Source organism: Nyctereutes procyonoides, unplaced genomic scaffold (genome assembly GCF_905146905.1).
Source record: "Nyctereutes procyonoides isolate TBG_1078 unplaced genomic scaffold, NYPRO_anot_genome, whole genome shotgun sequence".
In the NCBI taxonomy this organism is placed as follows: domain Eukaryota; kingdom Metazoa; phylum Chordata; class Mammalia; order Carnivora; family Canidae; genus Nyctereutes; species Nyctereutes procyonoides.
Window position 1 is genome coordinate 33079942 of NW_026575120.1, and position 26956 is coordinate 33106897.

The following is a 26956-nucleotide window of genomic DNA, read 5'->3' on the forward strand; positions in this document are numbered from 1 at the left end:
CAAAGGCAGGGTTTGGCCCAATAGTGGGGCTCCTAGTGGGGCTAGGCTCTTGTCTCCCCCTCTCCTTCCCAACCAGTCATTCGATCCTGCAGGACCTACCTGGATCCACCCGGGGCCCACCATCCCTGACACCCCCAGGCTGTCTGTTGCCTCAGCCCTACACCTTAGGTGGCTACAGTGACCCCCTACCTGCACCCCGTGGGTCTCCCTCGCTTGCCCCTCCCCCTGCCCCATCATCAGTCCTCCTCAACTCCACTTGGCACACATCCCTCCCTCTGCATTCCACTCCCCTTTCACTCATGCTCACGGCCCGCCTGCGCACACATGTGTGCATGGCACAAGAATCTTTGCCGGCTACTCCGTTGTGCATGGGGTGGAGTCCACCTTCCTCAGCTGGTATCCAGAGGCCTCCTCCAGCTGGCCCTGCCCTGCCTCCAGCCTTATCTCTCACGAGCCCTCATAAACCCTCCTCTCCAGCCAAACTGGTCTACAGGCAAAACCCTGATAAGATAAGCAGGTAAAATTAGAGCCAGTGAACCCGGAATAGGTACAGACAGCCACAAGGGTGTCAGGCTGGGACAGCTTCGGAGACCTCACCCGCTCAGGACTCTGAATGGATCCTCTAGAGCCTTCAGTTAAATAATACCATGAGATCACGGGGAGAGGGGTCCTAAGGACTCACCGACTCCTTGGTGCTTTCTCTGTACCTCTTCCTTTCATTATGGTATTCCGTTTGTTACATCTCTGGTACGAGGGCTAGCTTGAGCAATGCTTTGGTGGTTATTTCAATTAACTGATACATTTTATAGTAAAATAACCAAGTGTTTGGATTATGGGAACAGACCTCAATTTCTTTCAGGGGTTCTATGAGCAGTTACCCTCATAACCCAAAGAGTACTATTGCCATCTGGTGGCTGCTACCTGAAGCACAGGCATTCATTCCTTCATGCGAGCATTTCATGAACACCTACTGAGTGACAGGCGGGCTTTCTCCTTGCCACTGGGGCTGCACTCTTGAATCAGATACACACACCCTCTGTTCTCAGAAGACTTACATCTAGGGTACAGATAGATAGGCAACTAGTCAGGCAACTTCAGTGGAGAAAGCCTGGGGTGTTATGGCAGGACACAAAATTGCCAATCATCATCATGGGTAGTCTGGAGGGCTTCCTTGAGGAGGTGACATCTGAGTTTTGAAAATACACAGGAGGATTCTGGCCTGTTGGTGGGGGGTGGGTGAGGATACAGAATGGCACGAAGCCTTTCATAACTCAGATGGGCACAGGGAAAAGGCAGGCTGGGACCTCACTCAGTAGTACATGGACCAGTGCAGACGGGGAGGGAGCTAGGCCTCGTTAAGACAGGGCTTGAAACAACATCCAAGGTACAAAGTCGACTTCTGAAGGCAGAGCAAATTTTTCTTATTCACATAGTCCATTGGGGTGCAGGGAACGGATTCAAGTAGCACCACATTCTAAGAGGATCTAGTTAGGTGGATTAGTCTAGTCTAGTTGGGCCTGGATGAGCACCACACAGGGAGGCTCCAATGGCCTCACAAAGCTATGGGCAAGCTCCCAGCTGCGACTTTAGAACAGAACCCCAGCTAGCAGGAGCACCATGGGAAATAGACTCAGCAGAGAGAGCCAGAACATAGTCGGAGAGCAGCACCCTGTCATCTTGCAGGCTGGTTGCTCTTTTTTTTTTTTAATATTATTTATTTATTTATTCATGAGAGACACACAGAGAGAGAGGCAGAGAGAGAAGCAGGCTCCATGCAGGGAGCCAGACATGGGACTCGATCCCGGGTCTCCAGGATCACGCCTTGGGCTGAAGGCAGTGCTAAACTGCTGAGCCACCGGGGCTGCCCTGGTTGCTCTTTATCCTTGATCTTGAACTGATTGGGCTTTGGCTTTTTTGGGGGGACCTCAATGGAATCACCTTCCACCTTGTTCTAGCAGCCGGCTTCCTAGGCAGGAATCATTGGCTGAGAACATACTCAAGATGGGAACTACCTGTGGCAGGAATGCTAGGTGTTCACCAAGCTGTTTTTCTTTTTCTCCTGGGCCCACTCCATTTCCAGCCTCCTCTGCAGGTAGGCGTGGCCGTGTCTGAATTCCGGCCAACGACATCAGGATGGGCATGTTTATGCCACTCCCAGGCCTGACCTATTAAAAACTTTCCTCACACCTTTTCTTTTTCCTTTTCCCCTTCACCAGCTGGTTGCAGGATGATCGAGCAGAGGCATCTGCGGTAGTGGATGGAGGAGCCTGTGTCCCCAGATCACTGCGTGTAAGGCTGCCTACTGCACACCCACATTTGGACTGTTGGGTGAGTGAGAACGAAAATTCTGTAGTTAAACCCTTGGGATGTGGAGGCTTCTAGTTACGTACCTATTCTATCCATCTTCTTTCCAACCCCGCCTCACCACGACTCAGTTCTCATTTCTGTTGGCCGTTCTGGGGCCTGGGGTCCTGCTACCCACTCGTGTATGTATTTCCTTGAAAGCTCTGCTGCCAAAACTTCCAATTATCTTCTGCTTTGGGATCTGCATTATTAGGCCCCATGCATATGTCACCATGCCCTCTTTCCCCTGCGTGGGGACTTCATGGTGCTGACTTGCTGGGGATACCAGTTCTGTCTGCTGTCAGACGTTGGATTCTGAATTTCTGCATTCTTGCCATGCAATGACCAGAATTTCTGCATTCTGCAGTCTATCGCTGCAATGCCTGCCCCAGCTCCAGTGATTCGAGGTGAAAAATGGCTGATCCGGGCACTCACTTGCCTGAAAGCTCCAAGACTTGCCTTAAGGCAGCCGAACCATCTGCTGACTCTCCATGTTCACAGACAGAGCTCTCCGTAATCATCAGCATGTAGCCACATTCAGCCACGCCGAGCGCCAGGAGAGATTCAGTGATAATTTAGAAAGTGCTAACATCTGACAAGCTGAGATCATGGGTGACATAAATTGATAGAGACGCTGAGATGTGAAGGACATAGGGTGGGTCGTGTCTGATTAGCGATATCAAGAGCTGCCTGCACTCAAGGGCATCTCCCACCTCCCGATGACACACGCAGTCAAGGTCTGAACAGTAGCTTGGCTCTGGGGCCCCTGCTGTGTGGCTGGGGCACCTGGCAACATGTGGATGTTAGACTGCTATCTGATGAGCTCCACACTCATTTTCATAGTGAAAGCAGATGGGATAGAGTTGGCCTAAATTGCATTATGTCACTTCCCTGCACGAAGCCTTTCCTTCGATGGCGTCCCACTCCTTTTGGAAGGAAACAGTACATGTTTCACAGGGCCCAGCAGATTTTAGGTGTTCTGACCGCTGGCTGTTCTCCTACATCGCCCAGCCTCACATTTCCCCTTGCTCCATGCCTCCCAGTCATGCTGGTCTTTATGCTCTGGTTAGGTTGCTGGGCATCTCACACAAGCTCAACAAATAAACATTGATGGATGAACGAGAGGCACAGAAGCCCCTAGAAGACTACTGAGGCCTAGTGAGAGATAATGATCATGAAAGAGCTGGGATCTGGGCAGCTCCTTCTCTAGATACAAGCTCTGTGAGATGGGACACCTAGCTTGTTTCCCGCACCAGTGAGTTCCCATTGCCTAATACTGGCTAGATGCTGGCATGTTCATTAAGCCAGTGGGGGGAAAAAAAAAAGCCAGTGGAATGAATGTAGGAATGAACAGATGGGGCGCCTGGATGGCTCAGTTGGTTAAGTGACTGACTCTTGATTTCAGCTCAGGTCATGATCTCGGGTTCATGGGATCGAGCCCTGCCTCGGACTCTGTACTCAGCGAGGAGTCGGCTTGAGGACTCTCTCCCTCTCCCTCTGCCCCTCCCAACTCTCTGTCTCTCTCTCTCAAATAAATAAGAATGGCTAAAGGGAGTAGTGGCCAGAATGAGAGGGACTTCACAGGTGGAAACAACAGGGCTCGTTGATTAACTGGATATAGGGGTGGGGAGCTGGGAGAGAAGGAAGAGTCGAGGGTGAGCCCCGGTTTCTGACTTGGGGGGCGGAAAGAGGCATGATTCACTGGCATGGGGAACACGGGACGAGGGTGAAGCATTTAACGGAGGAAGGGGGCTGTGACAATGAGTGTGGCTTTAGACATTTCAAGTCTGTTAGCATCTGCGGGGTATCTGTGAGAAGAGGACCAGTGGGCAGCTGGCTATACGTCTGAACCTCAGGATAGAGAACTGGGCCGGAGAGAACAGGTTTGGGAGTGACTGGCTCATGCTAATAAAAGCTGTGCGGGTACATGAGATCGCAGCGGGCCGGGCGGTGCGGGTGCACAATGATGTATAAAATATGGTCCTTGCCCTCACGACCAACACAAAGTCAAGATGTGACATAGACCTTAAAACTGTTCACAAACCCATCCATGTCTCCATAGCAACCTTGAAGAGAGGAGCGAGTTCTGTCCTCCCCGCGGGAGGAGAAACACACAGATGGCCACTGTCCCCACGCGGCTCCGAGAGGGGGTGTTTGCACCTCACCTGGGCCCCCCAGTAGCGGCACATGCAAATTCTCCTCCGGCCAGGGCAAAGGTGCGTCTCCTCCCACCTCTCAGCTGTGGGACCACAGAATGACCGAGGAGGCTGACTCAGCTCCCTCTAAGCCTCCGTCTCCCTGGTTCTGGGTCTCTGCACCCCCCGCTGCACCACAGCCATCCTGGGGGGGGGGGGTAGAAGGACCCACGTGCCAAATCCAGAGATGCTTCGGTAACCACCGCACTTGACCTTTCCGCGGCATTCACACCCTGGGCTGTTTCCTGCTCCCTACAACCGTTCTCCTGTGGCTTTGGTGCAAACATCCCCGACCGCATGTGCACGTGCTGGCTGGGCTCCGGAGCTCCGCTCAAGCGGCCACACGGGCACCTTGTTTCCCCACAACCGCCTTGTGAAGTGCGCACCATTATCCCCACCTCACCAGGACAACCCAGGGCTCAGAAGGGCTGCAGAGCTTTCCCACCGAGAGAGCTAAAGAACCCAGATCGCTTGAGAACAGAAAGCCACATCCTCATGCACTAACGGAGGGGTCCTCTGCGGGGTTTCCCAGACCGGTCCTCCTCAATTTCTTTGAAAGCCCCATCTGGCACCCCATCACCCCCCAGCCCCTTGCCCACCTTCTCCCCAAAGCTGCTATTCACGGCATTCCTTCCATGGCCCCCTTCTGAACACTCCACCTCTTCTCTGTGGCCAATTTATTCTTATGGCATCACCCCACCTGTCGGCAAATGGCTCTCGAAACGAAAACGACTTCCCTGCTTCGGATTTCTCTCCTGACCTGGCCGCCTCCCAAGCACCTTTACCTGTGTGGCCCCCCGGGGCTCAGCTTGCTCACCACGGAAGCCACGTGAATTCCCCTCTACCCAGTCCTCCTGCCAAGTCCTTCCTGTGGTGTATGGCACACATAGGCTCAATCAATGGGGCCAGAAATTGGGGACACTCTCCTCACAACCCCTTCTTCTTCCCCCCCATGCTTCATCGGTGACCCAATACTGTTGATTTTGCCTTCCCGGTAATCCCCAAATGTGGTCTCCTCTTCCCCATTTCCAGCCCTATAGCTTTATCTCGTATCTAGAGGGCCAGGCAGCCTCTTCGCTAGTCTGCCCATCTCAGGTATGACCCAGCCATCTGCCTCCTGAGAGAAACTTCTCAAAGCAAAGCTAATCATGTTGCAGCTCAATTTAGGTCCTCCTCTGGCTTCCCACAGATCCTAGAATAACGTGTAAACTTTCTGGCATGGCCCACAATGGTGCGTGACCTGGCTTCTGAGTGTCTGCCCATTCGCCCTATTACTGCCAGCTTCTGAAGCCTTGGAACAAGCTTGAGCTGTGCTCCCCCTGCTAAGCACATCTGTCCCGTTCCCATCTGCTCAGTGAAGTCATCCGTCCAGTCTAAGCTTATGTGTCATGTGTCCCAATTTTTTTCCAGTCTCCTCCCTCCTGTTTTTTGCCCCCTCTGTGCCCTGTACATATTTATGTCATGGTACCTATTACACTGAAGCCACTTAGGTATTTACATATCTGCTTCCCTATCCCAGGAGGTGAGTTCTGGGGGCAAGACCTTGTCTTATCCACTGGGCTTCGATTCCCGGTGCCTAGGGCTTAGCAATCGCTCAGCAAATGTTACTTGACTGAAGAAATGGATGAGCCCTCCTAATCTGACCTCATGTTCTCAGAAAGTGGATCTCTAAGATATTGGATGGTGTTGGGGAGGTTGTTGTTTTCCCCTTCCAAAAGGGGCCCTAGTATCTTCTGCAAGGAGATAAAGCAGCTCACAGGCCCACACCATCCCTCCATCTTCCTTAACTATAGCAACACTTTATGGTAACCCAGGGGGTAACCATAAAGATAAATGGTATCGCATCCATAGGCTGGCTTGATGAACTATGCATTTTTAGATTTAGTGGGGAAAACACTGGGTTTCAAGCCAGAAGACTAGGGCTGAAGCCCGGCCTCCAGTATGATTTTAGTTCTGTTACATCTCTGAGCTCAAGTCATTTCTCTCAGAGCCCAGGCATGAAAGGTCCTGCTTACCTACTCCTCAGGGTTGCTCTCGGCTCAGATGAGGTTACATGCAAATGTTCTCTGAACTTCCGTGGGGCTGGCTAAGCCCCATTGTCCTTTCACTCGGGGCCCTAGTTGGCAGGGAGAATGTGCCCCATGCCTCAAGCCTCCCAGAGACATCAGGCTTTGGGCAGGCCAGCTGGGAGTCTTCAGAGAGAAGGAAGGCACCACTTAGACATCTGCACAGGCAGTTTTTAAACACAGAGAACATGAAGGAAATACCACAGAATTTATGGAGTGAAAGCTTTAAAAAGAAACACAAGACTTAAGTCAAAACAGTTGACTCAACTCTGGGGGAGGTGTCTGCCTGGATGTAGGAGGAAAAAAAGGATGGACTTGGGGTGGGTTGAGACAGAAGGAGAGAAACTGGGGTGTCCCACCAGGTGGGCACTCCACACACAGCTTGAGGGAGGGAGAATCGAAACTGCTTCTAGGGTGGAAGCACCCACCAACCTTTTTGGAATGCACATCTTTGGGGGCGGCACTACCACTTCTAAGACTTTTGCTTGGGATGTCCTTACCCAAGGCCATGGTGATATGTACAAGGATGTTCACTGCACCCTCATTTGTGGTTGGAAACAATTCAAATGCCATTCAATGAAGGACAGGCTAAATGAGTCACAACACATCTGTACAGTGGGATCCTAGGGAGCCAATGACATATATCTATCTCTAGCTATGACGTAGAAGGGTATGCATGCTACAGTAAGTGAAAAAGACCAGTTGCAGAAAAGCATGGGTATGGCGATCTTGTTTTTTTAAAAACTATGAGTATAGGGATCCCTGGGTGGCGCAGCGGTTTAGCGCCTGACTTTAGCCCAGGGCGCGATCCTGGCGACCCAGGATCGAATCCCACGTCTGGCTCCTGGTGCATGGAGCCTGCTTCTTCCTCTGCCTATGTCTCTGCCTCTCTCTCTCTCTCTCTCTCTCTCTCTCTCTGTGTGTGTGTGACTATCATAAATAAATAAAAATTAAAACAACAACAGCAAAAAAAACTATGAGTATATCTATGTTCGTATTTGCATAGAAAAGGATGTGGAAGGTATAAAACACTTTTTATACAGTTCTATGAAGTTGATGGTTTTTAGTTTTATTTTTTATAAAGACTTTATTTATTTATTCATGAGAGACACACAGAGAGAGGCCGAGACACAGGCAGAGGGAGAAGCAGGCTCCCTGCAGGGAGCTCGATGTGGGACTCGACCCCGGGACCCTGGGATTACGCCCTGAGCCAAAGGCAGATGATCAACCACTGAGCCACCCAGGTGCCCCAAAGTTGATTGTTTTTAATAGATATACCATTAAAAAGAAAATATTTTGAGAGTAAAGGCCTAATGCTTAATTATGGTGAGCATCATGGCGACAGACTGTCCTTTATCGTGGGAAAACCCCCAAATGTTCCTGCATTGTGTCATAGATTTTTAAAATTGATACATTCCTAATCATGTTACTCTGATAAAAATCCTTCATATCTCTCATATCTGACCCTTCCACTTTATCTTGGTTAATTTACTATCCATACCTCACTGAGTATGAGGCTAGCGTGGAAAGGATGGGATGATTTCTCCGCAGCATTGACAGCTCCTCCAAATCACAAATTACATAGAAAGGACTCCAAAAATATTAGTCAGAGGAATGAATGAGTGAACTCAGTCACTTGGGGAGCTGGCAACCCCTCAACAAAGTCAGACATCTCTGCACTGGCTGCTAATACTCAAAGGTTCTCTGTGAACAGGGCGGGACCTGTGCCAGGTGCATGGGGTGACGTGAGGAGTGTATTCTAGATGAGTCTGAAGAGAAGCTGGGTGACCCAGGTTCTAGAACTAGGCAGCTGTGGGACTTGGTACCAGTCACTTTACCTTTCTGGGTTCTTTTTTATTCCTTCCTCTGTAAATCAGAGTTGGATTTGGTCAACATTTCTCAAAGCACGTTCCTAAGAACACTACATCTGGGATGTGTTCATGAATGCCCCTTAACAAGAATTTGTGGTCAAATACAATGCTGCTCTCTGCATGCCACTCTCGGAGCTTCACCGTGCACATTGGCCAGTTCAAGTCTTTTTCAGGAAATAAGCTAATTTACCGATGCTTACACCAGCATTTTCTCATATTTATTTCACCTTGGAGTCCTAAAAATAAATTTTTTTTTCATGAACATCTCTTTGACTGGCCTTCGTAATATCTGAGGTCCTTCCAACTCTCTGAATCCATGGCCGTGACGACTTGCTTCCTCCACACCCGCTTGCTCTGCCCCCAAGCCCCATCCCATGGCTCCTGTGATTGAAAGCGTCGTATCTCAGATGACTGTTGATGAAGCATAGCTCTGTTTTGTGGGGGGGGGGGATACACAGATCCTTTAACATCTCAGCACAGTCCTGATCAAATGCAACAAAGGACATGTGGAATATGAGGAGAGTCATGGACATCCAAAAGGGTTGGGCAGAAGCATGAGACACTTGGGGTGCAGCTGTTGGGGGCACCTCAGTAGGAATGCAAAACAGGGAGGCAGGGCAAATGGCCAGAGAAAAGGGAAGTATTGTGTGGTTTGTATCATATTTGTGGCTGTGGCTCATCTGTTCCTCTGTATATTGATGCCTTCCATATTGGAATATAATCTTTTGATTAGGAGAATGGACTTTGGAGTCATGTGTCCCATGTCTTAGTTTCTTTTATAAAAGGGGGTTAATAGAAAGCTTGGCTTCATCGTGCTGTTTAAGAGGATTGAACAAATTAACACATATGAATGAATGCTCTTAGAATAAGAACTGGCCCATAGTCAGTGCTCCATAAATGGCATTTTTGTTATTAATCATTATTATTTATGTTTTCAGCGAAGATTCCTCTCTGACTTCACAGCTCCACTCAGATGGCCCCCAGGCATCTCAGACTAAACAGGACCCAAGCCAAACTCTTGATTTTTCCCACCACTACTCCATCTTCCCCACCTCAGTGTCACCTCTATGTATACACCCACAGCTCAAGTCAGGAGCCCAGGAGTCAGACTTGTTTCCTCCTCCCCCTTCCCTCGCACATCCAATCCGTCAGGACATTCTGCGGTCTACTCCTAAATATATTGCAAATTCCTCTACTTCTTTCTACGTCCACTCCTGCTCTGTCTGCAGGCTCATCTTAGGATGAATGAAGAGTCTTCTAAGTGGCCTCCCCGCTCTTCCTCTTGTTCCTTCCCACAAGTTCTCCACGTGCAGCCAGAATGCTTTCACCAAACATAAATACAAGTATGTTAAACCCCTAAGTGACACATAAAATGGAGCCCACGCTTCTCACTGTGGCTTTGTGCTGTCTAGCCTCTGTTGACAGTCTCCATCTCTTAGGGAAGCGATGTCTCCCCGAGCTGGCCCATCTACTCCAGCAGGACTGCCCTCTTTCCAGTTCCCACATACACAGGAATTCCTTCCCACCTTAGACCCTTTGTCTGTGTCACCCATTTTTGCCCAGAAGGCTTTGCCCATGGCCCTTTCCCTGGTGGACTCCTCTCCAGCTGAGAATCACAGCTTCAAGCTTTTCCTTTCCAGACAGATTTCCCCTGCAACACTCTCTTAGCGGGGTCCCCCCAGCTCTTCCTACTCATACCCTGTGTTCATGACCTTCACAGCACGGCTCTCAACTTGCAATTACTTATTTATTTGTCTCCCTGTTTGTTGTCTATCTCTCCCGAGAGAAATTTTCCCGGAGTCTGGTACTACTTCTGTTTTTCAAACATCGTACACTTAGCACAGAGCCTGGTCCCCCATACATATTGATGAATGGATGAATATCATGGTGACCGAATGACTCACTCTCCGAGACACCCTCCCCATTACTGAAAGTGTAGTACACTGACTAATAAGCGAAAAAATGATTCAGTCTACTTCAGTCAGATAAGCTCAGAGCTAGAACAAAGGACACGTGCATGAGCCTACAGACATGCTTTTAGACATGTGAGAAATCCTGCACTCATGATGAGAGTGCTGACACAGGGCAAGATCTTTGGTCTATTCCATTGGCCAGTCACCAAGGACCCCCTGGGTCCCAGGAACCAATAAACTTTGTGGGATGGATGTCCTCAGTTCCATCAGCATTTTCCATCAGGCTGATATCTGACCCCAAATTTTTCTGGGACATTCAGGGTCTCTGGATCCCGTGTCTTCAGTGAATTATGAATTAAGTTTTTGAAGGGGAGTCTTTCTTCATAGACGACTCAAGGAAATCTATGGTTGCAACCATTTCACATCTCTCGGCAAACATGGGACCAGTTCTGCTGCTAATTCCCAGGGAAGTTAACATAAATGTTTATTGACAGGGCGGTCCTCAAGAAAATAAAGTTGCTGATTCATTGCCTTACACTGAAACCCTGTGTTTTTTCCCTCCTCTTCCTTCCTCTTTATAAGGAGACGCTCTGACGGAGAGTACATTTTGGGGACCCACTTGATATGATGCGGTCTTGGTTGCCTAGTCCTTCTTCTCTCTGCAGATTGTGGTCCCTGTAACAGCAGGAGGACCAGGCTCCCTCTTTCCTCTGGAGAACCAGTCTTCTAGGGACTCTGAGGAACAATGGAAGTCTTGAGTTTTCTCAAACTGGAAGTGAATGGCCCCATGGTGACAGTGGCCCTCTCTGTGGTCCTCTTGGCCCTCCTGAAATGGTAAGTGCAGCCAGCAGGTTCCCATGACTGTGACACTGTCAGCAACAGCAGCCCTGGAGCCTCGCTGGAGCCAGGGCGGGGTATGTGGGAGTGTGTTTTTCTTCTTTTCTAATCTAGAGGGAGTTGAGTATTAACACAGCTTCAGAATTAAAAGCAAACAGCCAGGTTAATCTTTTGCTAAAATGCAATGAGATCGAGGTGTCAGGAAAGGCTGGTGATTCAGTGACGGAGAACGCTACACATAATTAAGTTTGAAAGAGATGGAAAAAGAAACACATTGGAGAGATTTGGGGAGAAGTATTTCCTCGTACATGTCATATCTTCTCACTTCACTTTTCTGAGATCCTCTCCCCGTGGCAGATATACTGCGGCTTCGGCCTCTCGGTTCATATGACATTAAAAACAAAAAGGACATAGGAGCTGTCTGGCATCGTGGGCCACTTTGCAGGAGGCCACTGACAGGGTTTTCTGTAGGTGGAAGGACAAAGTGGTGGAACTAATTTCCTAGTTTTCTGATATTTGATAGAAGGGAATGGTTTCTGACGAATGGAGTGTGTACAGTGCCCACACTGCACTCCCTGAAAAGATCTCAGATTTGAACTGAGGGCAGTTCCCTGTTTCTGGTTAATTCACAGGAGGCTTCTTGGAGTCTGGCCCTGCTGAAGGCCTGAGTCTGTAGATGGACGGGCCCGCAATATGCTCCATTAATACATATTCACCCGGCGGGTTAAACTTAATACAGCTACCCACTCGATCCAAAGCACCTGGATTTAGGTGGCTCTGGTTTTTGAGGGGAAAGTGGAAAAATTAATGGGGAACTCGAGTTTGAACAGAATTTCAATTTATGTTTCGGTGCTAATAAAGCCTCCCCTAGATTAATAACTGGGAAAGCACTTTGAAAAGCATCAAGCATTATGCAAATGTGAGGTATTATTCTTTTGGAATTTGCATAGCTGAAAATGGAATTCACGTTTGATGTTCTAGGATGATGAAATGACTTCTTGGAAATTGGCTCTGAAACCCAGCTTCAGTCCCAGTGCTGTTTTTGCTTTTTTAACTGGTTTAATTATCTTTCGAACTTTTCTCAGTATAGCTTATCTTGCCTTGAAACCAGCCACATGCAAATCCAGGAGCAAGGAGCAGTTCTCATTCCCTGCCTCGCCCCATTCACCCATCTCAAAGTGCTCCCATGCTCAGGGCTGCACACACCACAGTGCAGACACATAGTAGGTGCTTAGTAGGTGTCAGCCAGCATCATTAACCACCATCTCTGTCAGCTAACTGCAGAGGAAAGGAAGTTGTTAGTGCTTCAGGTATATTTTAAATTTCTTCTTAATACGATTATGAACGTATTTTCCCATCAAGAGCTATGCTCTGACTGTGGTTCTCAAAGCGTGTCCCGCCTGGATCTTCCAGGTGGTCTCACAGCATTAAGCTCATATTAGACACTTTTCTACCCATTTCTGTTTTTGTTGTGGGTTTTTTTTTTCCACTTCTCTGTTCTCAGCTCCCAGCTCAATGCCTGACTTACACCATGGCCTCGATAAATGTTTGATGAACGAATGAATGAATTGCATACGTTAATGTTCCTCTGGTCATGGAAGGGGGCATGTGTCCTGACTGATAAGCTGCTGTAACTGGATGTTTATAATCAGTGTAGATCAGGGAGTCACGGACAATGACACTGTACCATTCAGCCAGGCAGCTGTGCATTTGTAATCTACTCCCGGGGCCATATTAATAACCTGGGTCAAAGACACAGAGATTAGATAAAGGCACGAAGCAGAGGTGGTAAATAGGAAGTGAAAGCTGACTTCCATTTGTTATCTCAGAAACATTTGTTGATCTGTTCATTTATGCCAGGCATGGAGCGGAGGCTCTCTGGTACAAGGTCAGGAAACAGGAGGTTGGGATCAGATGTCCAAGACAGGGGGATACATGGAGGTTCTGGGGTAAGCATGGTGTCTGGAGAGAAGAATGCTGAAAGAGAGCAGGTGACAGAAGAAGGTGGCTCTGGCCGTGGCTCTGGACCCTGGGGTCTATCCCTTGATCCAGCTCAAGGTAACCATCCTCAGGCTCTCAACCGCTTCTTCCCAGGCAAGGCTCTAGGTAGCCTCTGAGCAACGGACTCCCGCTTGAATGTGGTGGGGCCTCCCTCCTGCTCCATTCTCTTGAGAGACACTTGTGGGAGAGAGAGGGTTGCTCAGAGAAAGCTGGGGGTGGACAGATCCCCACAGTCAGCTCGCTCCTAAGAAGAAACTGTGGAGGGCGGCATGTCATGACTGTTCAGACTCCTTTGTCTTTCCTTTGAGAGTCATCTTTGCCATTGGGCCAGGTAAGATTGTCACAGGGAGCCTTAACTCTGAGAGAATAAAACTATGAGGATTACTTCTTGCTTCCTCAACCAGCCTGTGAGTTCTTGCAAGGGAGGGGTGAGGTCTCACATCTCTTTGCAATTCCAGAAATTTCTATTCATGGCACAGATGTTCTTCTAGCATTTGGTTCAATGGGGGTAGAGTTAAGAAGTACACATTCATCAGCCTAGCACCCAGGCCTTAGGGTTTAGCTCGTGCCCTTCCAGGGGACTCCTCTCCCCTCTCCCTCCCCCATATCCTGTTCAGAGAGCCATCATGTTGCTATATGCGTCTTTCCTTTGCCCTTGCAAGTCTCCATGCTTGGAATTCCCTTCCTCTTCTCTTTCCTTCAGTGCTAAGTTCAGGGACATCTTAGGGAAGCCTCTTCTGTTTGTCCAGGGCACTTCCAAGCCCCTACCAAGTGCTGCTTTTATCATATTTCTCATCACCCTCCACTTCCCTGTCCCCCCAACCCCAAAGCTCAGCAGGTAGCATTGGTGCATAATAAATGTTAGCTGAAGGCTGGTTCCAGCCTCTGATTTCTGCTGGTATTTTTCTTGCTGGTTTTTCTCTTAGCCTTCACAGATCAGTACAGATCTTAACAGTTTTGCCCACAGGAGTCACCCATTTTCCTGAAAACCAGTTGTATTTTCAGTTCATACCAACCTGGTGACCCCTTTTTAAGCTGTTGCAGGTGGACTGTTTTTGTATCCCTACCCACCTTGTAGAAGAGAGACCATGCTATGTACTTAATAAAGACTTCTTAATTATGAAGTGTGTATGTGAATTTGGAAAGAAGAAGACAAAAGAGTCCATTTCATGTAAAAAGAGATCATTATAAAATAGGCAAAATATATTTCAATAGTCTTCCTCAAAGTGCATTTGACACAAATTTCAACAATGCTTATTTAAATTGACAGGTGGCTGAGTAGTGTGAAGGGGGTTATCAGATCAGGGCTGTTCCACTGGGGCTGACATGGAGTAGGCATATAGAATATATTAGCAAGAAGTACATGAAGCACATACAAAGGTGATTAACACACCTGACAAGACATTTTAAAAGCTCATTTTTTTTGTGTAAAATTGTTTGAAAGTCTTACTTCTGGAAGAGATTTGATGTACAAGAAAGAAGTTGTGTCAACTGAATATGGCTAGAGGTAACCTTAACTCCTAGCGTATTTCAAGCACATCTAATACTTGGCAATTGGATTCCCATTGATTAAGATTCCTTTATTCTTTAAAAGAGTATAAGGAAGTGGCCCAAATATTAACAGTGGTTTCTTCTTCCTTGGTGGGGTTATGGATGATATTTATTTCTTTTTTAGTTTTTCTAGATCTGCCACATTTAATGAGTATGAATTACTGAGCAAAGACTACAAAATAAAAATAAATAAAGGGAGAAATTTTATTTAAAAGAGGAGGAAATGGCTCTTCTCTAGTAGTGAAGAGGAAACCAGTTGGATGTTTTGGGTGTGGAGATTTCAGGACTATAATCTCATTATTTCTACCAACAGAGGAGAGTAGAAGGGGAATCTGTAGTAATGGGAGAGCTTCTTGACTAATGAGGCAGTGTGAAAGGTAAACTGTAGCAGTTTCATTAAGTAGCTAAATAGTCAAAGCAGATAAATATATGACTACACTAGCAGCTGAGAAGTGCTGTCTTGGAAAGATGCAAGGGCTTTTAATGCCAGGCTGCATTTAAAGCTCAGGAGCCCGAGACTCAGAGGTATGAATTAAGTGGTTGTTAGAGTAGGAATCAGGATGCTTTAGGATTCTGATCAAGTCTCATTCTAAGACCAGGTTAAGGTAAAATGTTATGGGTGATTATGAAGACTTAAGACTAGATTCTAATACTAAGCCCAGACCATATCTAGTAATCTAGATAACTGAGTCCTAGACCATATTTAAAAGAAACCATTGCTCCTTGGGAGGCAAAGAAGGCTTAATATCCACAAATCACTCAACATGATATACCACACTAACAGAATGAAGCAAATAAAACATATAATCATCCCAATACATGCAGAAAAAGCATTTGACAAAAGTCAACTTCCTTTCCTCATAGAAATTCTCAATGAATTCCTGTAAAAGGAATATACTTCAATATGATAAAGATTGTATAGGACAAGCGCACAGCTAACCTTATACTTGGCAGTGAAAAGATGAAAGCCTTCCCTCTAGGATCAGAATAAAACAAGGATGCCCATTCTCACTACTGCTATTCAACAGAAAGTTGGAAGTCCCAGACAGAGCAATTAGGCAAGAAAAAGAAATAATAGGACCCCAAACTGGAAAGAAGAAGTAAAACTGTCTCTGTTCATAGATAACATGATCTTAAGTATAGAAAATGCTAAAGACTCCATCAAAAGCTGTTAGAACTAACACATGAATTCTGTTAAGTTGCAGGATCAAATATACAAAATCAAACATACAAAAATCTGTTGTATTGCTTTATACTAACAACAAACTGTGCTAGAAGAAATAAAGAAAACAATCCCAGTTACAATAGCATCAAAACGAATAAAATACTTAGGAATAAATTTAACCACACAGGTAAAAGATCTGTACACTGAAAATTATGACACTGATGAAAGAAACTGAAAAAGACACAAATAAATGGAAAGATATCCTGTGTTCATGGATCAGTTAGATAGATATTGTTAGAATGTCCATACAACCCAAAATAATCTATCAATTCAATGCAATCCCTTTCAAAATTTCAATACCATTTTCCACAGAAATAGGAAAAAAAATCCTAAAAATTTTATGGAGCCATAAAAGCAACGTTGAAAAAGAAGAGCAAAGCTAGAAGCATCATACTTCTGGATTTCCAACTATATTACAAAGTTATAGAAGTCAAAATGGTATGGTTCTGGCATAAAAAGAGCCACATACCAATGGAATAGACTAAGACATTCAGAAATAAACTCATGCATATACGGTCAATTAAGTTTTGATAAAGGAGCCAAAAACACACAGTGGAAAAGGATAGTCTCTTCAATAAATGATTTTGGGAAAATTGGAGAGTAACATGCAAAAGAATGAAACTGAACCCTTACTTTCACTATATGCAAAAAAAAAAAAAAAAAAAAAAAGCTCAAAATAGCTTAAAGACTTAAATGTAGACCTGACACTGTAAAAAGAAACATAGGGGATAGTTTTTTGATAATTTGTCTTGGCAATGAGGTTTTTTTTTTTTTTTTGATATAATACTAAAAGCACAAGCAACAAAAGCAAAAATAAACAAGTAAGAGTACATCAACCTAGAAAGTTTTTGCACAAGGAAAACAGCCAACAAAGTGAAAAGACAACCTACAGAATGGGTGAAAATATTTGCAAATCATATATCTGAGATAGGGTTAATATCCAAAATATATAGTAACAATAGTAACAAAACAGAACAAAATAACCCACTCAAAAAATGGGCAAAGGAACTCAACAGACATTTTTCAAGGAAGACATACTAATGGTTAACAAGTAAAGGAAAAAGTGACTAACATTACTAATTATCATGGAAATACAAATCCAAGCCGAGAGTAATCACTCTCCACTTGTTAGAATGACGATCATCAAAAAGACAAGAGATAACAAGGGCTGGTGAGGATGTGGAGAAAAGGGGACGCTAGTGCACTATTGGTGGAAACATACTTTGGTGTAGCCACTGTGAAAACAGTAGGAGGTTCCTCAAAAAATTAAAAATAGAACTACCACATGACCCAGCTCCTACTCATGAGTATCCAAAGGAAATGAAATCAGCATCTTGAAGGGATGTCTCCACTCCCATGTTTGTTCAGCATGATTCACAATAGCCAAAAGATGGAAACAAATGTTATTGACCCATGAATGGATATATTGTGGTCTATGTGGACAATACTATATTATTCAGCTTTAAAAAAGAAGGAAATCTGCCATTGGTGACAATGTGGATAACTTGGAGGACATTATGCTACATGAAATAAGCCAGACACAGAAAGACAAAAATGGCATGATCTCACATATATGCACAATCTAAAAAGTCATCTCATGGATACAGTGAGTAGAATGGTGGTTGCCAGGGACTGGAGGATGGGAGAAATGAAGAGATGTTGGTCAAAGGGTACAAACTTTCAGTTATAAGATGAATACGTTCTAGAGATCTAATGCACAGCATTAGTAACTATAATAATAATGTAGAATATGTGAAATTTGCCAAGAAGGTCATCTTAAGTGTTCTCACCACACGCACGCAAATGGTAACTATGTGAGGTGATGGAAATGTTAGCTTAATTGTGGTAATCATTATACAAGGTATACTTACATCAAACATCAAACTGTATACCTTAAATATATACAATTTTCATTTGTCAATCATACTTCAATAAGCTAGCAAAACAAAACAAAACACCCCTGGGCTGGAATACAGAGCCCAGCTGAGAACTCTTGAGTTTGTCCGAGCAAGGAAGCCACATCAGTGTTCCCTGGTATAATCAGAGGGAGAGGGAGAGGTATCTAGTTGCAGAATGAGGGTATTTGAAAATTAGTTTGGCTACCATTTCCCTAGTTCTGTTCCTAAAAATGTTTGGGAAATTAAATATAAGGTAAGGCTTCTTGGAGATTCATAGCATACCAAGGGGCTGAAAAGTTCTGCAGTAAAGAAATCTCTTTAACTTCATTTGACCCAGTTTCCCCTGAATGTATTGGATTAAGAAACGCTGAGTATGGCCATAGCAACAAGGGCGATCTCAACTAGCTGAGACTGTTCCTTGACAAGGGTGTGTTGGTGGTGGTCAGGCAGCCCCATAGCCTGGTGGAAACGGAGCGGCTGCTGACCAGAGGAATAAAACCTCAGAATGATCCGTTTGCAAGCTTTGAGGCTCTAGGGTTGATGATGTTTACTTCAGGCCATAGATGGTATGGAGTCTAGAGGGCAAAGGAGGGCCAGTGCACGGGCCGGCTCCAGTTCAGCATCAAAGTAAACAAACAACCACAGCTGTCTGGCAGTGGCAGGAACGCTGCCCTGGGAGGTGGGGAGTAGCCCTCGACACCCACCAGGAATGCCACCAAAGCACTTCTTGCATGGTGTGGGGCATTTGGCACAGATGACCACCGAATGCCTTCTGGATCTAGACTCCATGCATGGGCAGGTCTGTACAAACCAGCTACTGCTGGTGAAAAGCGAGTCAGATAAAACACAAGTGGTCCACTAGGAACTGCTCCCTCTTCCTCACTCATCCTCAGCAGTAGTTCCCATGGAGGGGAGAGAGTGTCCTGGGAGCTGGGAAACATTCTCACAACGCGGTTTTTGGGGGCTTCATTAGGCTGTGTGCAGGACTCTCTTCTTGCCTTCCAGCCCTCACTCCTCAGAATTTCTGGGTAGCCAGCCTATCAGAGGTGGCTTTGGGAAGCAGAAGGGTCTCAGGCTGGGTCTGGAAATATAAGGAAGAATTGATGGCAGAGGAGAGGAGGGAGAAAATTCCAGGTGAGGAAGAGTCACCATGTCAGGGTGTGTAACATTTGGTAGAACATTAGGGTAGAACATTTGGTAGAACATTAAGGGTGTGAATAATGGACACATTTTAGAAATACATTTTAAAGGCCATGGATAATTTCCAGTGCCCCAGAGCATCTACGGAGGGATGCATGCTATTTCCATTTTTTAATTTTTTGCACTTTTTGTTTAGGATATGATGGGTACTTTGGTTTAATAACTCAGCGATGAGCTTGGAGATAAAATTGAACCTGCTTAGGAAAACTAGGTCTGTGCTTCCTCGAGGACCATTTCACAGAATATTATTTTTTGTTTTCTCTCTTTTAAATAGTTATACACAATATTCCTAGCCTTCCCCTCACTTTATTGATTTTCCAGAACGAGAGTACGAGGCGTGACTATAAAGTAACGTGACTGATTATTTTAGCATACACACCAGAACTTATACAGCCAAATGAATTTTATGACCTTCAAAGGCATTTTCCTGATAGGCTAAACCTTTGCAGCAGATATGCCACTATCAGAAAACGCATTCTTAGCACTTTTCTTTAGGAATGGTCCTTGGTGTCTAGAGGCAATCTTTTGACAGCCTCAAGGCAACCAATTGTCCTCTGTTTTAAGAATAGATCGATTTTTTTTAACCAGTCCAAATTTTGGCAGATTGGTATTAGACAGGCAATATTAGTTTCAACTCAAAATAAAAGGTGATTCTCGAACAATAAGGCTTCTTGTTTACTCAAGAGGTTTTTGTATCAGGAAGCCAGGGGATGCTGTTAAGGAGCCACACTCACGGGGCATATGCATTGGTTCTTCGCTTTTGATTTTGTTTTAAGGAAATTAACAGCAATAATCTTTTTTTTTTAAAGATTTTATTTATTTATTCATGAAAGTCACAGAGAGAGAGAGGCAGAGACACAGGCAGAGGGAGAAGCAGGCTCCATGCAGGGAGCCCGACGTGGGACTCGATCCTGGGTCTCCAGGATCGTGCCCCGGGCCAAAGGCAGGCGCTAAACTGCTGCGCCACCCAGGGATTCCAACAGCAATAATCTTAATACTTGTGGTCATACTTTCTCTTATCTTGTGAGAATTTGGGCTTCTCCTAGCATCTACTCTTTGGGAAGAGATGAAAGAAGAATCTCATTTGTTCTATAAACAAAACAAATAATTGGATTTATGTTGGTGCCTTCCTGTGATGCTTGAGTATATGCTTGGTGCTGCTGTCCCTGGGAGAACAGTGGCTCTTCCAGAAATAAAGTTACTGACTGAACCCTTCCCTCCACCCCTGGATACCATAATAACAACCATCTTCTAGGCTGTCATTTGCCACTGAGGATAAGTGCCCTGTCTTTGGGAACCTGAGCAGCGTTACAGGGATTTGTATATATAACGTGTATCTGAACATGGGGATGGAACTCTGGAGAGAGAAGGGACAGGGGACAGTTGTTCATATTGCTGTGCATCAGTGTTTCAATTATTAAGAGCCACCTCGTTCCTGGTTTGCCGGAAATATGTGACATCGCACAACTTCTTTGAGGATGGGTAGGGGTGGAGTGTTGGCTGAGTGGGGAGATCCCCACGCCCTTGGGTCTCCTTGTCTTCCATCTCCTGGCAGAGTCTGGCACTGGGCCACACTGCAGGGCCATCCTCAACTTCCATATGTCCTTGCAAAGATGTGTCTTTAGGTTTCAGCTCAGCAGACAGCAATTCCTGAACGTGTCCCAGCAAGGGGACGGCCCTTTCTTTGCTCAAAGGCACCTGGATGGCCTGAAAGCAAAGCCAACCTCTACACATAGTGGCTTCAGCCAAACCCCTGTTTTCTGAGCACTATACACAGACACCCTGGGGAGAGCTAGCACCATACACCAAAACCAGCCTCTGCCTCCACATTTCAACTGCAAGTTGCCCTAAAACCCTCCCCTGGCATTTCCCTCCTGCCGGCACACAATATGCCTATTCTCTTTCCTGCTCCTGCTCACTCATCACAGTCCCTGCTGTCTGGATGTCCTCCTCTCTCTGTTTACATCCTGGCCATCCTTCCAAACCTTGCCAAAGGCCACTCATCTAGAAGGTCACCTTGACCAGGCCAGCCTGAGGAGCTCTGCCCATCCGGAACTTCCATAGTGCCTCGTGGTCTCTAGAAGTCACCTTGGTACCTACCATGTTATTTCATTGTGGATTCATGTGTCCTACCTTCCTAGCCTGGCTCTAAGCGCCTGAAGGCAGGGCTAAACCTTAAGCCAGTGAGTGCCTTGGGCACAGTAGGTACTCAGTAAACATCAGTGATGGTCACTGAGATGACCATGTGAGATGCCTCAGGTCACTGAGATGCACAGGTGGGCCTGTGAGTGCCGGGGATGGCTGGGTCAATCTCCCTCTGACTTGCTTGCACACTAGTGGCCCCGTGTTCCCAAAGCCTAGTAGAATGCCTTGCACGTGGCTCATGGAAAGAGTAAATAAATGACTTCTTTGTTCACACACTCATTGAATGCTGAAGGTTTTCAAGGCTGCGCGCTGGTTCTCCCTCATTGATGTGCAGTGGATAACAGTCTCATGAATTCAGATAGATAAAGCAATTGTCACATTCGAAATTGAAGAGCAGGTCTTGGATGTAAAAGGAGAGAATGGGACAGAATGTAGGACATGGCCATTTAGAGGTGGCATATCGGGGATCACAGAGCTCTTGGGGTCTGACCAGGGCACCCTGACAATCCTGTGGTGGTAAGGGGGTGATAGGAGGCATCCAGCCCCCAGAAGAGAGGCATGAAAGGACAAACACTTCCTCATTCACAGTCCTATTGAACACTAATCCCCAGTTTAAAGCAATGCTATCTAAACTCTACCAACATCCACTGTTTATATTATTTCCCCATAGGTCCCATTGTCTAAATAACAATGCATATTTAAGTAATGATTGATTTTCCCATTTTAATCATTCCAAGACAATGATAGAAGCTCTGCCAATGAGAATAGCTGATCAATGAGATAACCAGCATTAGTGTACCAAGTTATATTTCCGCTCCAAAGCAAAGAAACTTGGCATTTTCATTAACCTGCGCAATCTTATTGTCAATAACTGCGCGATTTACATTAGACCCTTTGAAATGTTGGAAATATCTCATGTATCCCCTTCCTGTCTTGGCAAATCAATAGGCAGCTGGGAACCCCAGGCTGTAAACATTGTAAAGCATAGTCAGTTATACGTTTAAGTGTTTGAATTCTATTTGTAACAGAGAGTGACCAAAATTGGGAACATCATCTCATGACAAAAGGGATGATAATGGAAGGTAATTGGGAAGTTCTCAGGAGAACTATGGCACTGTCAAATCAGCTAGGCCTTTCTAGTTTAGGACAGATACACTTTTTCCACCAGAAAAAGTCATTTCATCCTTGCTAGTTTCCTCATTAATAAGAGAGGGCTGACAGTCCCTGCCTCTCGGCATATGGCACCTTTCCACCTGGCCACCCAGGCCAGCTCTCGCTCACCCTTAACGGTCAGCCAATCCACATTCTTGCCAGTCTTGTTTCCTAAGGGGTCCTTGAATTGTTCTTTCCTCTATCTCTGCTCTTGTTCTACTGTAATCCAGGATTTCAAGAATATCCCTTGGCAGGAAATAGCCTCCCAACTGGTTTCCCTGTCTCCTGCCTGTGTCCCTCAAATTTGTCCTGTAACTCTACAGCCAGAATAAACACCACAGGAGCTCACACATAAACCCTGTCCTGCATAAAACCTGTCCATGGTGCCTTCCCACTCAGGGAATGAAGTCTCCCTAGCCTGCTGTGCCCACCCCACTCCACCCCACCCTCACCACCCCACCAGCCTCCTTCCCCCTCTGCCTATTCATTTCCTTTTGCCTCTCACCCAACAGTCTCCTTTCTGGTGCCCAAAGTTCCTTCCAGACACCATGCTGTTTACCACCCATTTCCTTCCACCTATTTCCCCCTGCTTTGTTCAGGTGAGAGCTTCTGCATTCCCTGTGCCCCTGGCCCATTGCACCTGGTCCCTTCTCTCACTTACCACTTATCTAAGGTGAGCTCCTCAAAGGTGAGCTCCTCAAAGGACTGGGCCTTACACACCTTCCTCCTTGAGGGCCCAGCATCATGCCTGGGCCACTCAATACATTTCTATTGGGTAAACACTCACTCAATTTTCTGTTGAGAGATGAGATATACAATTTGGTGCACCATGGACTTGGCATATATAGACTCCCAATACATGCTAGTTGTTCTTTGCTGCTCTGAATATTATCACAGAGAATTTCCATTCATTTCTGTCTGCCTACCACTGCAACCAGCTACCACTCTTATTTGTTATATAACAAAATGTCATTGACTTAAACTCTGGATCTTAACAAAAGATTCTGTCTTTCTAATTTAAGCTAGACTGGGCTGTGGGTGAAGTTCATCTCTGTAAGGGAAGAATTTCTAAACAAAATCATAACGCAAAGGTGACTGTGGCAACCTCTTAGGAAAGCAAAGGACCTTTGAGCACTTTGGCAGTGCATTCGTTCTTCAACACTGTCTTTGAAAACTCACTAAAAACCACTTCACTCTTGGCTGCCCTTCTGTACTTGTACAATGACCCAGAGCTTGAGCTTTGGAACCAAACTGCCTGGATTCAAACCGTGGCCAGCCTTGTAAACTTAAGCAAGTTTGTAAGGTCTCTGTGTCTCAGTGTCCTCATTTGTAAAATAGGGATAGTAACTGTGCTTACCTCATAGTATGTTTGGAAGAGTCAATGAGTTAAGACATGGAGTAGACTTGCCAGGCCCAGTAGCATTCAATAAGTGACAGCTATTTATTATCTGATTATTGCAGGCTTTTAGTCAACAATGATTATGTAGCTCCTGGGTAGATAGCTCATGATTTTATTTTTAATTAATTTATTAATGAATTTTAACACCACTCAGAATTCTCCCATGATCTTCAGGAATGCACTGAAGTGAAAAGTGAGGAGAGCTATACTCTAAACAAGTGGTCTTGTTTTGAATGATCTTGGCCTTATATCAGCAGGCTGCTTTTGACCTTGAATAAGTAGGATGAAGTTTCAAAATACCTGTTGGATTTGGCAGCTAAAAAGTTTTAGGTGTTGTTGGAGATGGCCACTGATGGGGTGGTGGGAAGAGGAGCCAGAATGCAGCAGGTTTAGAGGTGATTGGGAAAGCAGGCCATGGAGGAGTGATGGACTTTTCTTTCAAGCAGAAGATCTGAGATGTCAGTGGCCTTTCCAAGCTTCAGTTTCCAATGATAAAATGGAGACAGAATCATCCTTCCCTTGTCTCCTTAAAAGGGAGTATGAGTACATTGTGATTGATAAATCTTACATCCATATATATTATTATTAGTCTATTATGGCAATTGTGTATCTCTTAGTTGTAGGTGTTTAAAAAGAAAAGAAAATCTATTTCTTGAAAAGTGCTTTATAAATCAAGTTTTAGGGATGCCTGGGTGGCTCAGTGGTTGAGTATCTGCCTTTGGCTTAGGGCATGATCCCAGAGTCCCGGGATCGAGTCCCACATCAGGCTCTCTGCATGGAGCCTGCTTCTCCTCCCTCTTCCTATGTCTCTGCCTCTCTCTGTGTGTCTCTTTTGAATAAAAAAATAAAACCTTTAAAAATAATAAAAAAGAAAAAAAAATCAAGCTTTAAACCCAATTCACTTTCTAGAAAAATTTAACTCTCCTATGACAAAATTTACATTTGTCCTCTGATTTGAAGAGTAATGGCACAATTCTATTTGCCATTTGGTCTTTGTTTTATTGATTGACACATGCCTCGCCCATGAATGTGAGAACTGGAAGTGTAAATGATGCATATCAAATCAGTACATAGATCCTGGTAAGTCTTCCTCCACTCTCTCTCATAGACCAGACCTTTTGTTTCCTGTACAATCCTATCTAAGCCCTTATCTTCATTATCCCTTAAATATGGCACTTTGTTTCTTTGCAGATTCTAATCCCTCTCATTTTAAAACATCCAAGTAAACCAGCCAGCCAACCAACTAATCAACTACCCACCTCTTCTCTGACTGTGTGTTCCACTCAGCAACTGTTCCACCCATCTTTCTATTTCCAGTTAAGAGGCTTCAGAAAGAGGTTCCCACACTTGCTCACATTCTCATCTCCCATTTGCCCTTCAGCTCCACTGAAATGACTCTTTCCAAGGCCACTCATAAATGGATTAACATTTCCCCATCCTTGTCTTTCTTTAGTGATTTGTAATAGTTGACTCTAGTATGTTTAGTCTCTGTTGTTATTGGGTATATTCCAGAGACCTCAGTAGAATAGGGGTAAAAAAGAGGTGGAGTACCTTGTTTATAATCCAATGGCCTCATTTTACAGATGGGGAAATGAATATGCAGAGAAGTCAAGTGAATTGACCTGTATTAGCTATTGTTGCAATGCTGTGTAACAAACCACCCTAAATTGGCAAACAACAACATTTCTTTTTCTCACAGTCTGTGGTTTGGTAGGGGTAGCTCTGTTCTAGGCTGTGGGTGGGGTTCAGATCTGCTTCATATGTGTTTGTAATTAGGCCCAGACTGAAGAGCATGCTGGGGAAAAAGCTCTATTCCTGAAAGATCACAGGAATGCCAAAGATGCCAAAGGAAATAATGTCTCTTGAGGCCTCATCCTGGAAGTGGTTTAATGTCACTTCTGCCCATATTTCTTTTGGTAAGGCAAGTGGCATACCCAAGCCTAACACTAATGGGGTGGGGGAAGAAGACTTCACCCACCATAATGGGAGGTTCTTGAAAGTCATCAAGTAAAGGGTGACAATATAGAATTTTGATACAAGAAGAGCATGAAGAATTGGAAGCAATGATTCAATCTACCACATGCTCCAAGATTTCACATCTGGGTTCTGATCTCTGGCAAAGCAGAAAGACGTCATAAGTGACAAGACAAAACAAAATAAGAAACAAAAATAAAAACAAACAAAACCTTAAAGCTATTAGACGCTTGGATTTTTACTGTAAATGAAAACAATAATCTCTGAAAAAAGAATGGACATTGATGGGGAATTTGGCAGCTGAGACACCAACATGGCAGGTCACGGCGGGTCATGGCGAACTAGTACCAAGAATACTCAGGGTCAGGGCTCAGGTTGACCCGAACTGAGCCTGGGGATGTGCCCAGGAATTTCTAGTTGAATAGGCAATAGGGCCTGACTGATGACAGAACTGGAGCATAGAAGAAGAGCTCTGAGAAGAGCAAATATTGATTCAGGAGAGGAGGTGGGAGAAGGGAGTAGCTGACCCATAGAGGACCCAGCTCCAGGCTGGAAAAGCAGGATGGAAAGGAGGCATCACTGAAGCCCAGAAGACCTGAAGAAGACTGGGTGTGGAAAACCTAGTGTGGCCATCCAATCCTGAAATATATTACAACCAGAGGACATCCTTGTAGATTGTGAGCTGTGTTGTTTAGGACAAATTTACTGTTCTATGCTGGGCAGTAAATTTATGGATGCTGTTATGCCAAGAAATGGCTATGACTGAAAACATAAATAGCTCCAGAATTGTTTTAAATATTCTCATGGGTGCAAAGGCCTACTGTGTTATTAAAAAAAATATATGTTTTAGGATTATCTCTTGCCCTTCAAGAAGCTACTCCTTGGTGCTGGCTAGTGGTTATAAGAAGAAAGGGCATATCCCAGTCAGATGGCCTGTTACATGGGGTGAATTTCACTTGGGTTTTCAAAGACAAAAAGAGACTTTTGACTCCCTTCCATGCTCCTCTCTGCCACACACTTGTGTATACTGTCTTCGATGAAGTTGCTGGCAAATTTGAACAGGGGACTGCTCTTGCAATCCAAAATCAGCCTCAAAATTTCATTTCCTTTTTCCCTATAAACTGTATGTGCTGAGTAAAACAACTAACTATAGATGAGTTAATGTAATGATAAATACCAAAAGAGC

The 26956-nt window shown here is 45.3% G+C and overlaps 1 protein-coding gene across 1 annotated transcript in view; it reads left to right on the forward strand.

Annotated features, from left to right (window-relative positions):
* Positions 1 to 2074: 2074 nt before the first annotated feature.
* TBXAS1 (thromboxane A synthase 1) overlaps positions 2075 to 26956 on the forward strand; it is a 161799-nt gene continuing 136917 nt past the window's right edge. Inside the window, exons 1-3 of the mRNA XM_055335529.1 lie at positions 2075 to 2092; positions 2217 to 2328; positions 11054 to 11222. Coding sequence (XP_055191504.1) covers positions 11134 to 11222 — 89 coding nt within the window. The 5' untranslated portion in view covers positions 2075 to 2092; positions 2217 to 2328; positions 11054 to 11133. The remainder of the gene's footprint in view (positions 2093 to 2216; positions 2329 to 11053; positions 11223 to 26956) is intronic.